This window comes from Perissodus microlepis, chromosome 10 (genome assembly GCF_051167445.1).
Source record: "Perissodus microlepis isolate ML-2025 ecotype Zambia chromosome 10, ASM5116744v1, whole genome shotgun sequence".
Lineage (NCBI taxonomy): Eukaryota > Metazoa > Chordata > Actinopteri > Cichliformes > Cichlidae > Perissodus > Perissodus microlepis.
Window position 1 is genome coordinate 30,755,290 of NC_140470.1, and position 14,446 is coordinate 30,769,735.

At 42.8% G+C, this 14,446-nt stretch overlaps 1 protein-coding gene across 3 annotated transcripts in view; it reads left to right on the forward strand.

Annotated features, from left to right (window-relative positions):
• sgcd (sarcoglycan, delta (dystrophin-associated glycoprotein)) overlaps positions 1–14,446 on the forward strand; it is a 428,494-nt gene that overhangs the window by 231,486 nt on the left and 182,562 nt on the right. The window contains exon 1 of one of the 3 annotated variants that reach the window (XM_084940965.1): positions 360–769. The exons of the other annotated variants lie outside the window; for them this stretch is intronic. Within the exon in view, the coding sequence (XP_084797091.1) occupies positions 767–769 (3 nt within the window). The 5' untranslated portion in view covers positions 360–766. Of the gene's footprint in view, positions 1–359; positions 770–14,446 lie in introns of those variants that run through there. 3 annotated transcript variants of the gene reach the window in all.

Here is a 14,446-nt window from a genome sequence, read left to right on the forward strand (position 1 = left end):
TTCGAGTCCTCACATGAACAGTTTGACAGAGGTTGATCTCTGGGTGGTCTACAAATGGAAAAAGTTCCAGTGCATGGCATTTTGTTCCCTGCCTGCAGATTCTATAAATGCATATAAATATACTTACTAAGTTGATTCTTATTCTAATGAGTGGTGGAAAAGTGAAAGTGTGCAGACTGCAGACACAAAAAATCCCAACTCGCCCCATGTATTTGCTCATAAAACACAACAGGGGCAGAACTCTAGATGTAGACAAGGAGGGGTCGTCATGACAACACAACACTCTCAGGCAAGTCCCGCCTCTTTAAACTTCATACCCACATGTGTCTCTGTTTCTAAATCTGGAAGGCAAGAAGGCAGGGCTGCAGCTCACAGACAGAGGGCTGGAGTAACAGGACTCTCCACAGCAGAGCAGCAGCTTCAAAAAAAAAGTAAAAGAAAGAAAAGAGGGAGACAGCTGGGTCACGGGAGTCCACCACGCGTTCAGGAAGCGGCTCACAGCTCGGGGACTCGGCCAAAAGAGGCGGGCATTGGTTTGTTATTGGAAAAGCTGACAAGTGAGCAAGGCAGCAGGGAGGGGACAGAGAGAAAGAGGGGTGGCTGTCTGACTTGGTCAGTGAAGGCCTCATGCAGCTTCTTAGCAGCAGCTCCATTCCATTTTTATCTGCTTGACACACCTCGACTTAAAGCAGAGCTCAACAGGAGCCCAGGAGGAAAGAGTTGGACTAAAGAGAGGAATAACAAACAAGAAGGGGGGGAAGGAAGCATGGTAAGTTTGCTTTCACTGCGTTGTTGGGTCTGCTCATTGACTGTGGTTGTCGGTGTGGCTTTGGTGGGTGGGGAGGTGGACTGAGCTTTGATTGCTGCAAGCTGCCTGCTTTAAAAAAAAAGAGAGCAAATTAAAGTTGCAGTTAGTCCTTTTTACTTTGCTTCTTTCTCCTGGGGGGAGATGGAAGAAAACTGCTTTTTTTTTTTCTCCCACTTGGTGCTCACTGGCCTGGGAAAAAAAGCAAAACATTATAACTGCTTTACAAATGCAGAGCCCCTGAGACTGACACGATTTAATTCAGTTATTTGTTGTGAACAGAAAAGTTGGAAGAAACTTTTTTTCCACCTATTTCTAGATGAAATTGAAAGAAAAGTTGTTTCCAAGACTGTAAATCTCACCTCTGGTCTATAATCTTTGGGTATAGAGGAGCAGAGGAGGAGGAGGCGGGTGAGTGGGTGGGTTGATCTGCCCCCCTCCACCTCTCCGTATCAGTGTCAGCAACACATTTGGTTTCAATTACTTTGGGCCTCTGGGGAACAAGATGCTATAAATAAGTAAGAAGAAGGTGGATGTGGACAGACTGCAGGCTACTGTGTGTCTCTGAGGAGGAGGAGGCACATGCTTCAACACGGACTCCGGTTCAGCTCTGGTTGGGACGGATGAGTGTGTGGATTCAGTTGTGGTGACGGGGGCGTGTGTGTTGGTGGGGGAATGAGGGGAGTGAGGGTCTTGTTTGGCTTCAGCCGTCACATAGCTCAGTGGGCAAAAGTCATGTCTGTTTTTAAATCATTACAGGCACTCAGAGGGAGCTTTGGTTCTTCTGAGCCCAGCTTCACACGCACTACTGTTGGGAAGTTAAAATGCTGACTTTAGAGCTTCAAATGAAACAGTGTTGAAACACATTAACCTCAAATTAGGACCATTTTAACTTGACTTCTGACAGCAAACTTTTGGACACTTTCATTTAGGCAGAGTGGATTTTTCTTGCTAGTAAGTGAGGAAAGTGTTCATTCATTCGCTGAAGCTCTGAACTTGTCTTGAACTTGTCTTGTGTCTTCACACACATATGAGCTTGACTGATAACACACTCTTAATCCATAGGGTTTAACATTGTGTCGGCTCACCCTGTGCAGCTATACAATCTTTAACTGTTCTGGGAAAGCTTTCCACAAGCTTTAGGAGTGTTTATGGGAACTTTTGACCACATTTTCAAGGCATTGCATGCGTTAGCACCCTCATACCTTTCTGATCTTTTGAACTGGTCTGCAGATCAAAGCTCCTAGCTGTCCTAAGGTCCAGATTAAAGCACAGAGGCGATCGGGCCTTTGCTGTGACTGCTCCAAAACTCTGGAACAAACTGCCCCTTCCCATCAGGACCTCCCCAACATTAAACACTTTCAAAACCCATTTGAAAACCCACTTTTATTCCTTTGCTTTTAAATCAGAATGAGTTGGTGCTACTTTTATTTGTCTTATTTCTTAATCAAATCTTCTCATTTTATGCTTCTTTTCTTAAAATTTGTCACATCTTCCTATGTTTTTATCTCATTTATCTCAGTCAACAGTTGTTGTTTTAAATGTGCCACATAAATAAATTTGACTTTTCCAGAAGCACATTTGTGAGGTCAAACACTGATGTTGGTCGAGAAGGCCTGGCTCACAGTCGCTAACTCATCACAAAGGTGGTGTGTCAGGTTGAGTTCAGGACTCTGGTGTGGAGAAACTTGACTGGCCTGCACAAACTCCTCCATCTCTTTATGGACCTTACTTTGTGCGCTGGTGTGGAGTCACATTGGAACAGTAAGGAGTCATCCCCAAACTTTTCCCACAAAGTTGGGAGGATGAACTTGTCCAAATTGTCTTGGTATGCTGAAGCATTAAGGGGTCATTTTACTGGTACTAAGGGGCCGAGCCCAACTCTTGGAAAGCACCATAATTTGTGGGGCGACCGTAGTTCAGGGGGTTGGGAAGCTCATCTTGTAACTGGTTCAATCCCCAGCTCTGTCCGTCCTGGTCGTTGTGTCCTTGGGCAAGACGCTTCACCAACTGCCTACTGGTGTTGGCCAGAAGGGCCGATGGCGCGATATGGCAGCCTCGCTTCTGTCAGTCTGCCCCAGGGCAGCTGTGGCTACAACTGTAGCTGCCTCCACCAGTGTGTGAATGTGAGAGTGAATGAATAGTGGAATTGTAAAGCGCTTTGGGTGTCTAGAAAAGCGCTATATAAATGCAATCCATTATTATTATTATTATTAATAGCCCCTCCACCAAACTTTTTACTTGGCACACTGAGGCTCAACATGTACCAGTCACCTGGAAACTGCTAAACCCAGACTCGTCCATCAGATTGGCAGACAGAGAAGCAGGATTCATCCCTGCAGAGAAGACGTGTCTTCTGCTCTAGAGTCCAGGGGCAGCATGCTTTATACCACTCCATCCAACACTCTGGGTTGCTCTTGGTGATCTGAACAGCTGCTCAGCCATGGAAACAAATTCCATGAAGTTCTCTACGCTCTGTTCTTGAGCTAATCTGAAGGCCACATGAAGTTTGGAGGTCTGTCACGATCGACTCTGCAGAAAGTTGGCGACCTCTCTGCATCTGCTGACACTGGTCTGTGATTTTACATGGCCTACCAGTTTATGGCTGTGTTTCTGTCATTGCCAATGACTTCCACTTTGTTATAATACCACTAACAGTTGAGTGTGGAATATTTAGTAGAGAGGAAATCTTATGACTGGACTTGCTGCACAAGTAGCATCCTATCATGGTACTGCGCTGCAATTCACCGAGCTGCTGAGAGCGAGCCATTCTATCACAAATGTTTGGAGAAGCAATCTGCATGTCTAAGTGCTTGATTTTCTTTTTTTTTACACCATGGAAGTGATTGGAACACCTGAATTCAATGATTTGGATGAATGTTCCACCATCTTCCACCTCACCGTGACACAAAGTCTGTGTAATGTCTGTTCAGTGCGTTTACAACGAGCGAGCATGTGGCCTCCTCCTGCACGCTCTCTGTTACTGAGACCAAACAGAGTGTTTCCAGTAGTGAGATTGTGTCCAACTTTGTGCTGCGTGCTACACGTGCAAGAGAATCACTTTGGACAGCGTCCAGGCTTGAATCGCTCAACATTGACCAGATTTCAAGTGATGAAAACGGCCATTGAAAGTAATTTAGAATTTTACCACTTTACTGAGAGCATGCTGGTTCAGGTGTGTGTGTGTGTGTGTGTGTGTGTGTGTGTGTGTGTGTGTGTGTGTGTGTGTGTGTGTGACTGTGAGGATTTTCAGGGCGTACCTGTTGCTTTTTTGTGATTTATGTCAAAATGATTATCCGAAGGTTGCCGAGCGTGGCACATTCATTTAAGAGGCAGCCCTGCTGTGACTCAATGGCTGTAGCATTGTTGTGTTTCATTTCTGTTGCAGCTGAGATTTTTAGTGTTTACTGACCAAGGTTCTGGCCTTGACTGGGAGACCCGAGGGTCTTCTATTTGTGGAGCCTGAGGATGTTTGTTTTGGGCTCGTGGTTGTAAAGCTGTTGCTTTGGGGATGTTGGGGATGGTGTTGACTTTCATGCAGCATAAAGTTCTGTCCCTGCACTCAGTTAGTGTTGCCCAAAATATGGTTGGATACAGTACATTGCTTCTGCCCTGCTGTACGTGAACATACCTGCTCTGCTGAATGCTGTTAGACTTAAAAAATATATATTTTTACAATTACACTTATGAAAAGCCGGTAATATTGAGACAGAAAAATCAGGATTTGTAAAGTTCTCATCCCAATGTTTGTGCTGAGAGTGAGATTTTCTACAGACTTCTGCATGTACGGTGAAACATAAGGCAACACAAGTTTACACTTATTGAAATGTGGTTTGCACTGGCTGCTCCAGTGTCACCTAGCCAGAGTAGGAAGGAAGGTTGTGCGACTTGACGAATAAAAAAACAACAGGCGGGGCTTCCTGGAGGCCGACTGACACAAATAGGAAATCCAGAGCACAAAGAGAGAACAGTTAGCACAGGAGCTGCCAAACTAAGCACGAGTCTGAACATTGTATATTTATACATTCACAGCTGTGCCATGAAACTCCCGGCTCACGCTTTTCATGCTGATTTTAATGCCAGAGGAGGTTTGGAGCTCTGCAGTTATTAAGTCAGCACAGAGTTGGAGACTGGCGCCTCTGCACTCAGCGACCCCTCTAATTTTAGGTGGTCTGCCGCTTCACAGCTGAGGTGCTGTGTTTCCTAAATGCTTCCACTTAGCAATAACAACACTTACAGTTGATCACAGAATATCTAGAAGGGAAGAAATTCCACAATCTTACTTGTTGCAATATTGCCTCCTGCAATATTACCACTCTCGGCCGACTTTTTCACAAATGTCTGTAAAGACAGACCGCTTTGCTGGGGCTTGATTTTACATGCTAGTGGCAATGGGACTGAATAATTCACCTAAAGTCAAAGATTAAGAGGTGTGGCCTAATAATTTTGTCCAGGGTGATTAGGTGATGCTTTCTAAGGTGTGCCACTCAGGGAACCTGCAGGAAACTGAGGGAAGCTACGTCCCAGGGATACACAAACCAATGTATTCACTTCCACACAGCAAGTCGGCCCCATAGAGCCCTGTGTTAAAATATGGAAATAACAGTATGAACATGTTACAGCCTAAGTGGAAAAAAATCTTTAGGCCTCTGTGGAGAGATTCTTCCTTCAGCTGCACAGGAGTTGAATTTTATTTTGAATTCTGGTAAGGGTTAAAGAAAGGGGGCGTGGCTTTCTCTCACAGGTATCCTGACACAGCGAGCTGTAGCCAAGTGCTCTTTGCTAGGCTTTAGCTTTGGTAGTTGGGGCCACTGAAATTGGCCTCTTACTATGTTTGTGGTATTTGTGCCTTTTGAAGCATTTTTAAGATAATTATTTGAAACATAATGTGGTTTGCTGTGCAGCACAGACCATGCAAGAAGTCTCTGCTTCTGTTCTGGTGCACTAATTAGTGTGTGTGTGTGTGCGCATACACTTCATGCTTGATAATGTCTAACATCTACAGAAATATGTAGATTTATATAAGAAAAGAACTCTTAATTCATCCATTACACTAATCAGTTTTGATGACTACGTGCTGCATCTAAAGGTCAAATCCAGCAGTTTAAAACTCAGAGGTGACAGTAAAACATTCCTTCTTGCTGCTGCGATGTTTGAATGGGAGGCAGTTCACGACTGCTTCTCAGTTGCTGCAGTTTATTAGAAACTTGGTATGATTTTTGAAAGTTGATATTACTGCCGTAAAAGTGTCGTTGAAGCAGTTTTGTGATTTAACAACATCACTGACAGGAGAGTTTACCCGAGGATCGAAATATGATGTTTTTGTTTTCAGGCTTACGTGCAGCCAGCAGCTCTTTCCGTCTATTTTTGCCTTCCACTATTTATACATCGATTATGTTTGCACTCCACCAGGAAACTCCTGCATCCCACTGCGACTCTGACATGTAACACAGTCGACTGCTTCAGGACACACCGCAGCTGTCGATCCACACACAGATATATTAGGAACAGAGTCACGGCTCCAGATATCCCCACACTTCCCAACCCCCAGTCCCGACTCTCTGTCTCTTCATGTACTCGTTACTGTCTGCTCTCAGCTGTCTGCAGCTGCCTGTTGCCAAAGACAAGTACAACCACACTGCACTCATGCAGACACAGCATCATAATATCTGCAAACAGTGTTTATGCTAACCTTTAAGAAGGATCCTTTAACCATTCACATTGTAATGTATGAAATTAATCTGTCACATATTCTGATTCTGACTTCGGGCCCCAGTCACACAGGTGTAAACGCCAGATGGTGCTGCCTGGTAATCACTGGAATTCCCCAACCAGTTTGGGAGTGGTTGGTGGAGGTTGCTAGCATAGATGGATGTAGCTACTGTGACATCACTTGCTGGCTTGTGAAGCTTTTTGAAGCCTCGAGATGAACATTTTCACTGTCGCTGGGTTGCAAATAAACAGATGTGACAAGGAGGGGCGGGGCTGACTGTGAACTCGCACGTCCATTAGCAAATGACTTTCATCCTCAATATTGAAACATGCGTTTTGGTAATTTTTTTTTCTTATGATGAGTGACTGAGATCATAATCTCAGCAGGAATCTGTTTCCTATACAGTTCTAATGAGACTGGAAGTCTTTTTACAATCACAGCTATCGCCATCTGGTGGTCATCTGTACAGTTTCTGATTGTGGAAGTGCAGACTTATGGGACTTCCACAATCCTCATTTTTCCTACCAGGAAGCTACATCCATGTTTTTTTACTATCTATGGTCGCTGGCAATCAACCAACAGTCACTAGGGTGTTAGGTTGGTTTCAGAAACAACTCGCAGTTGCTTTGGTCACTAGCAGATTGCTGCAGCTGCCTGCAGTTGATGCCCACTTGTCTGCAAACTTAATAAACAGTAAGGAAACTGTGAAGAGTGCAGCACACGCCGGAGATGGTGACCATTCTCCTTTTTCAAAGTAAAAGTTGCCGTTTTGGCATTATCATTTAGCTCGAGTAAAGACTCACAGATTTGTTAGCACGGCCGCAGACACTTGCTAATATTTATACAAAAAGAAAAAAGGCAGGCCTTAGGCGTGTCATTAATGCAGAATAAAATAAATGAATCAAAGTAACCGTGAGCCTTGTTTCAAAGATGCTAAAGTCCTTGGTTTAACAAAAACATGCAGCTAGCAGCTCCAGGCACAGTTGTAACTTTCATCCATGGCTGCTGTAATGCAGGTTTTTAACACCGCTTAATATTAGGCATCGTAATGGCTCCGTAACCCTGGCAGTGTTTCCACCCGCTGACTTACTAAAGTCAACATGGTCTTTCGGAGGAGCCACTGCGAGCTGTCAGCTGTTTGCTGTGAGCTTGTTTTCCAAGGTTTCATCCTCCCCAACAGGCGCAGTTCTGCAGATACAATAAGACCCATGCTTCAAAAGACCAGCTTTGCTCTCAGCCTTGATCAGCATTTAGCATCAAACCACCAAGCTCTGCTGTAGAGCTTTCACTGCACTGGACAGGTGGGAGACCACTCAGCTATTATGAAGGTGCTGAACATTTCCCTCCAAATTCCCGTTGCTTTTGTAAAGCTTTAACTTCTGAACGTGCACTTTTGAGGGTGTAAGAGCGAACGCTACCAAGTAAGATCGTGATCGTGGCTCAAGAGTTGGCAGTTTGTCTTGTAATCAGAAGGTTGCCAGTTTGAGCCCCGGCTCGGACAGTCTCGGTCGTTGTGTCCTTGGGCAAGACACTTTACCCCTTCCACCTACTGGTGATGGCCAGAGGGGCCGATGGCGCGATATGGCAGCCTCGCTTCTGTCAGTCTGCCCCAGGGCAGCTGTGGCTACACCCGTAGCTGCCTTCACCAGTGTGTGAGAGTGAATGAATAGTGGAATTGTAAAGCGCTTTGAGGGTCTCGAAAAGCGCTATATGCAGTCCATTATTATGAAGAAAGAGGAAAACAGATCTGAGTAAAGTTAAAGAAGACAGGACCACAGAAAGGAAAGAGAAGGAAGCAGGCAAAGGCAGAGCAGGTACACAGAGTTGCTAGCTTGGGGTTAAATTACACAATCACTGTGTGCACTTTTAGCATTTATAATCCAGCTAAACACAACACAATAAGAGCAACATGTTGCCTCCAATGAAAATGAGAGACTTTTATTTCTGTCTGCGTGTCTGCAGCTGCACAGAAACAGGAAAACTGTCACAAAACTGCAGCTTGTTGTCACATTGTCGCGATGCTGATTGACATCTTGCTTACACAGACATGAATTTACATCAGCTGTTTGGCGCATTCAGCTCCTCAGTCACTCTCAGAACAGCTTTAAAAAACCCAACTGGCACAAGATTTGCTAACACACGATTTCCTCACAAAGATAATCGTCTATACTTTTAATATATGCTGATATGATTTTATTTATTGCAACGCTGTAAGTAGCGACCTGCTGGTTAAGAGCGTAAGAGGATAAGAAAGATCTTCTTATGCCTGAAGTGTTTTAAGGACTGTGATTACGCAACTAATAAATGTAACGGGAAACACAAAAGTTTCAAGTTTAAGTTACATTTAATGTGTGCTAGCTAACAGCAGGTACTAAACTTAGTTTGATAATCAGTAATGTTTGCCCTTCACCCTCTTTATCCCCAAACATATACATTAGCACTGTTACAAAGAGGTTCAAATCCTCCATCTGGCTGGGGCCTTTCTCTGTGGAGTTAGCATGTTCTCCCAACTGCTCTGACTTCCCCTCGCAGCCCAAAGGCCTGTTAGGATAACTGGTGCTTTAAATTGGGTGGTTGTATGTCTCCCTGTGTCACCCCTGAGACAGAGTGGGACATGTCTAGGGTGTAACCCACCTCTCACTGCATGAAGCTGGTATAGACTCCAGCTTCTCCACGACAATAGTTTGAATAAGCAGAAGAGAACAGATGTCTGTCATGCAAATAATACACGAGGTTGGCATTTAGCCCCATCTGATCCAGAGATCGCTAAAGAAATTAGGTGCTTGGGATAATAATTTAAGACGTTTTTCAGCTGGTTGTATCATGCAGCAATAGATGTGCATGATACAACCAGCTGAAAAACTCTTGAGTCATTCATTCATTAATTTTTTTTACTGTGACAGTTTCTTCCACACTACAGGAGATATATGCATTTGAATAATGCCCAGTGCTGCTGGAAACTGTTTAGCTGAGCTTTTTTGCAATATGGCTGCCCAGCAGAACATTATATTTACCATCTGGCAGTAAGCCTCGTGGTCTTTTTGCAACCATAAAACCACCTCAAGTCTGGAAAGTTGTGAAAAGCAATGCAGAGTAAAACATCCTTGCTCTTTGACACGAGACTGCAGAGTTGTTTCTTCCTGTTTCCGCTCTCTGCTCTACAGGCTGTCCAGAGACACGAGGATGCTTCTTCTCATTTAGCTCTCAGCAGGATAGGGAAGGTAAAGAAAGGATAAGTCTATTTCATCAATAACTATTATTTTTTTGCAGAGCCTTTGTTTTAAAAAATCATTCAGTTGAATTTTGCATTTTATTATTGCCACAAATCTTCTCCCACTGGCTCGTATTACCACCGTGCTGGTTGGACATGATGGAGCAAAAAACAAAGAAATTACAACATTAATCTAAAGACCAGCTTGTGTTCCCACGTCTGCAGTTTTAATTTACTGACTACTAACATTTATTCACAATAGTGTTTTTAGTAATTATTTTCCTTTAGGCCTTTAGAAAAGTTGAATATGTTGTATTTTCTTCAAACTCACAACATCTATGATATGTTTAACCAAAGAGAGAGCAAACTTATGAAGCTGAGTGCACAAGAGTTTTGCTGAACCCACGAGAATCAGCTCCAGAAGATCTCCAACAATTAAGGACTTACTGGTCTGTAGTTAGTTTTTACTGTGGTCATTTATGTATTTACTAGATAACATTATGAGAACATCCTGAAAATGTATTTAGGAATAAAACTGCTGTCATCTGTGCTGCATACCTACTCAAATGCTCTGGTGGTCGTCTCTGTCTGACTAAAGGACACTCAGGGACGCGGTGGGTGAATGCAGGTATCCCATAGCCTAACAGTACACAGAAGCACATCATGACAGTGATTAACACTCAGAGTGTGAGATATTGAAACTATTAGTCTTGATGCCAGGGGGGGGGACAAAATCAAGTGCCTCAAACAAAGGGCGGTATACTGGATTTATGTCCTTAAGGCCATCAGTACATCCGGTGCTAATGAACACTTTGACCCCTCATGTTGTTTATAGTCAGTACCTTGGTCCTACAGTAGGGTCACTGCTTTTATAATTGACTAGAGTTCACCTGCCGATGGTGTTGTCGATCCATCGCTAACAGTGTCGCATTTTTAATACTCCAGTGTCTTTGATTCTGTTTTATGGTTATTGATGTTTTGTGTGTGTTTACATATCTCAGGCTGTTTAAAAAAACACTTTTCTAACCAATCAGAGGGCTCAGCAGTTCCTGGGCGGAGCCTCGAAAGGTTAGAGCAGTGCTGTACTCACCACTGCCCCTAGAGGCTGTGAGAAATAATGCATGCACTTACTGTGACACACCTGTGGAGCATGAAGCTGTAATTTCTGTGTTTTTTATCTTTTATCTTTACACCCAGAAGACGACTCAAGCCGATACACGTTCATGTATGTCTTTAACTCTATCAAATAAAGGCCATTTACTAGTTTTGAATGTTTTATGCTTTTATGGGTTTTTTCCCCTTGCATGAGCACCAGTAGTTTGATGGACACCTTTTATGAACTGCTCACATGTTACACATGAGATATTACTGGTTTAAACCAGAGTTATCGTGGCACTCAGTGAAGCACCTCTCTGCACTTATGCAATGTCTCTGATACTGTCTCCTCTTTCCTGCAGACAGATGGACAGATAGAGCTTCAGGGCGGTTTGAGAGGAAAGTGAGAGGAAAATGAGAAGAGGGACAAAAGTGGGGTTTGAGAGCAGAGAAGGGGGGGATTTGCTGACTGAGTGATAATTTGAGGATTAGACTTTGGAGCAGGAATCAAACTGAGCGGAGCAAACGTCTTCCCACATCCGCCTGGCACTGCGCAGCAAAGTCATTTCCATGGAAATTATACCCCTCCCCCCTGCCCGTTGTTTGTGTCCACTTTGCTGCAGGGTAAATAGCACCTAAACCTTCAGACGCCGAGTGAACAAAATGTACAGAGAGGCTGAAATTATATTCATGGAGATGTGCGTGCTTCCTCGATTCCATCAGTTTAATGAGCTGCGTCTGTAAAACCGACCGGACACCTGCAGGGTCCATCCATTACAGTCGTCCTCTTATTTATCTTCTATCAAAGTGTGATCCAGCCATCGGGCAGGTCAATTAAGAGGCTGGGTTTTTATTTATTTAGTGTGATGGCCTGGCAGAGCTCGCAGTCTTTTCACTTCATTACGGCTTCCTCAGACTTTGGCCAAACTTGGAGACACATATAATTAGTTTCCTGCTTTCAAACATAAACCACGACTCAAAAAAGAAATCAGTCAATTAATAAAATGCGAAAAACTTGTCTCTCTTTAGTTCAAACTTTAGCGTCTAATGGTTTATTTTCTGAAATAAGACTTATTATAACTGGGCTGATTATGCTCAGTGTGAGCTCTGTGATTGCAACCACAAATTTGAAACATCGAAATCGTATTTTTAACAAAGCAAAATAATACTTAAAGTTGGCCTTTCTAAACCTCGCAATAAGGGCTGCGATATGTTCAGACTGTGGAGGTTTAATAACTGCAATGTGTGTGTTTTGGTCACTCGCCCAACTACAATCAATCAGTCTGTTTGTTCAGATGTTAACAGCTGGGAATTGTTATTAAAAAAGGCATTTCTGCAGTGCTTTATTCGACCAAAGTCGTGGCTGGGAAAGACTCGCCAGAGCTGAAAGTTTCCAACTGACTGGATTTCCAGTTTAAACTTTTAGCCGATGCTGTTATCATCAGCTTCATGCTGTTCAAAATGTTGTCTTCTTAGCATCTCAGATTCATTATAGGATAAATAGTTTTATTTAAACTAGTTCGAACCACTGTAAGGGTAAAATTGTTCATTTTTTAAACATATGTTGCTCTTGTGACTGTAAAATTGTAAATGTGCTGTCTTCAGTTCTGTTCATGTGCAGTGAGTTTGTAGTTAGGATTTTAATATAAAAGTATAAATGTATTGTATTTTAATTTAGCGGCAGTTACTGCTGACCTGCAAGCTGCTTTGCAGCCCACCTCCATATGTGTTTGTGTGGGTGGGGTTGCTTCTGGTAGTATCCCCACCTTATGCTTTCCCAACCTGTGCAGACGTGGGGATGTCCCACGTCAGAGCCAAATATAACATGCAATATGCTGCCAAATATAAATGACTGCAGCTGGAAAAACTTTACCGCATCATAGGTTGACCCGAATCGTGTGATTTATAAAATTCTATTTGCTATTTGTCATTTTTCCAGTCATTAAGCAAATGTTATTTTTGACAAGGATACCCCGACTTAATAAAAAATGCAGTTTTGCAAAGTAAGATAAGATAAGATAAGATAAGACTTTATTGATCCCACAACGGGGAAATTTTTGCGTCACCTCAGCTCAGGTACAGATATCAGAAGGAAATACAATAATACAAATAAGTACAATCAATGAAAAAAAGTAAGATAATACACTATATACAATGGTAGCATACACAGTATGTGATTATGGATATAGTTGGAAATATGGAAGACATAAACTATATAGCTTGATATAGCTATTGTGCCACTACTATTCCTATTTATAGACATGTAAAGTGATGATTTTGTTGACTAGGCGATAAAAGCCAACCCGGCCCTTTGTGAAAAAAATAATCACCTTCACAGTAATTAGTTCTGTTTTCATGCAAACAAAGAAAAACGTCTGCTTGTCCTTCTGCCCGCTTCTGTTGACATCTTTTTGATCAGTCCATCGTTTTAACGATGAAGAATCTCCACAGTTTCCGCAAGAACTCGTGTTAAAGTGACCCGCTAACACATTTTGACTTTGATTTGCTGTTTACACGACTTTGAGGCTGATTACAGGCACTTAACATGATGAGGGACTTCAAGTATTGCGATAATTAGCAATATGTTTGTCATATTTTAGACCCAATTAGTAGCAAACAAGTGGGGTTTGGGGAGTAGTTTGTGCTCTCACACAGGTGATGTGCAGTCCCTGCTTGTGAAGCCTCTAATCTGTCTGTACCTGCGGGGTTTAAAAGGAGAGGTCGTGATATGTGTATGCTTAGTTCTTGGTAACTTATTCTGCTGTGCGTACACGCAACAAAGTAAAACAGAAACTCTTCTGCTGAAAGACGAATGTGCAGAATTTGATCTGTCCGAAAAAATGATGAAACCCAGCAGCTCCTGGTAGGTGGCTTTCTCTTCACGATGTAATGTGTTCTGGCCCAGCAATAGATCTGCATGATACTACTAGGAAGTATCCCTCTGCTGCAGCTAAGCATGGAAACACCGCCTGGGGAAACCAGAAGCAGAAAAAAGCACTAACTTTGACTTTAAGTTTAAAAGGGGAGCCATTATGCTCATTTCTTACTGCATATTTTTATTCGTAGACTCGACTGGAGTAATTTTGCATGATTCACTGTGTAAAATATTCCTTCATCATACTGATCCCCGGTGCAGCCTCTCAGTTCATCCTGTGTCTGGAAAAAGGCATTTTTAGCTCCTCTGCTTTTAAGCTGGGATTTTTCCAACTGGTTACACTTTGTAAACACAAGATACAAAAGGTCAGCGACTTTTTGCTCATATTATCATATTTATTATTCTTATAAATGCTGATCCCATTGTTTGAAGCTAGATATCAACATCGCTATTGAAACAGTATGTATAGGGCATTAAAAACAACCAAGAGTGACATGAGAGGCCACTTATACTGTTTCTAATTTTCATACTATATCATATTAAATAGACTTGAAAAAATGTTGCAGGCTGTGACTACACTCTAGTTTCTTACTGCACCATAAAGTGTAGGACATAAGCTTTGCATTATAATACAGTACATACATCTTTTTATTTTCCCACTCTGTCCCACACATCCACATCTACTCATCCTCATGCCTTCAGTTTCTCACCTACGGCCGGGTATCGTCACTGATTTCTAGAATCGAT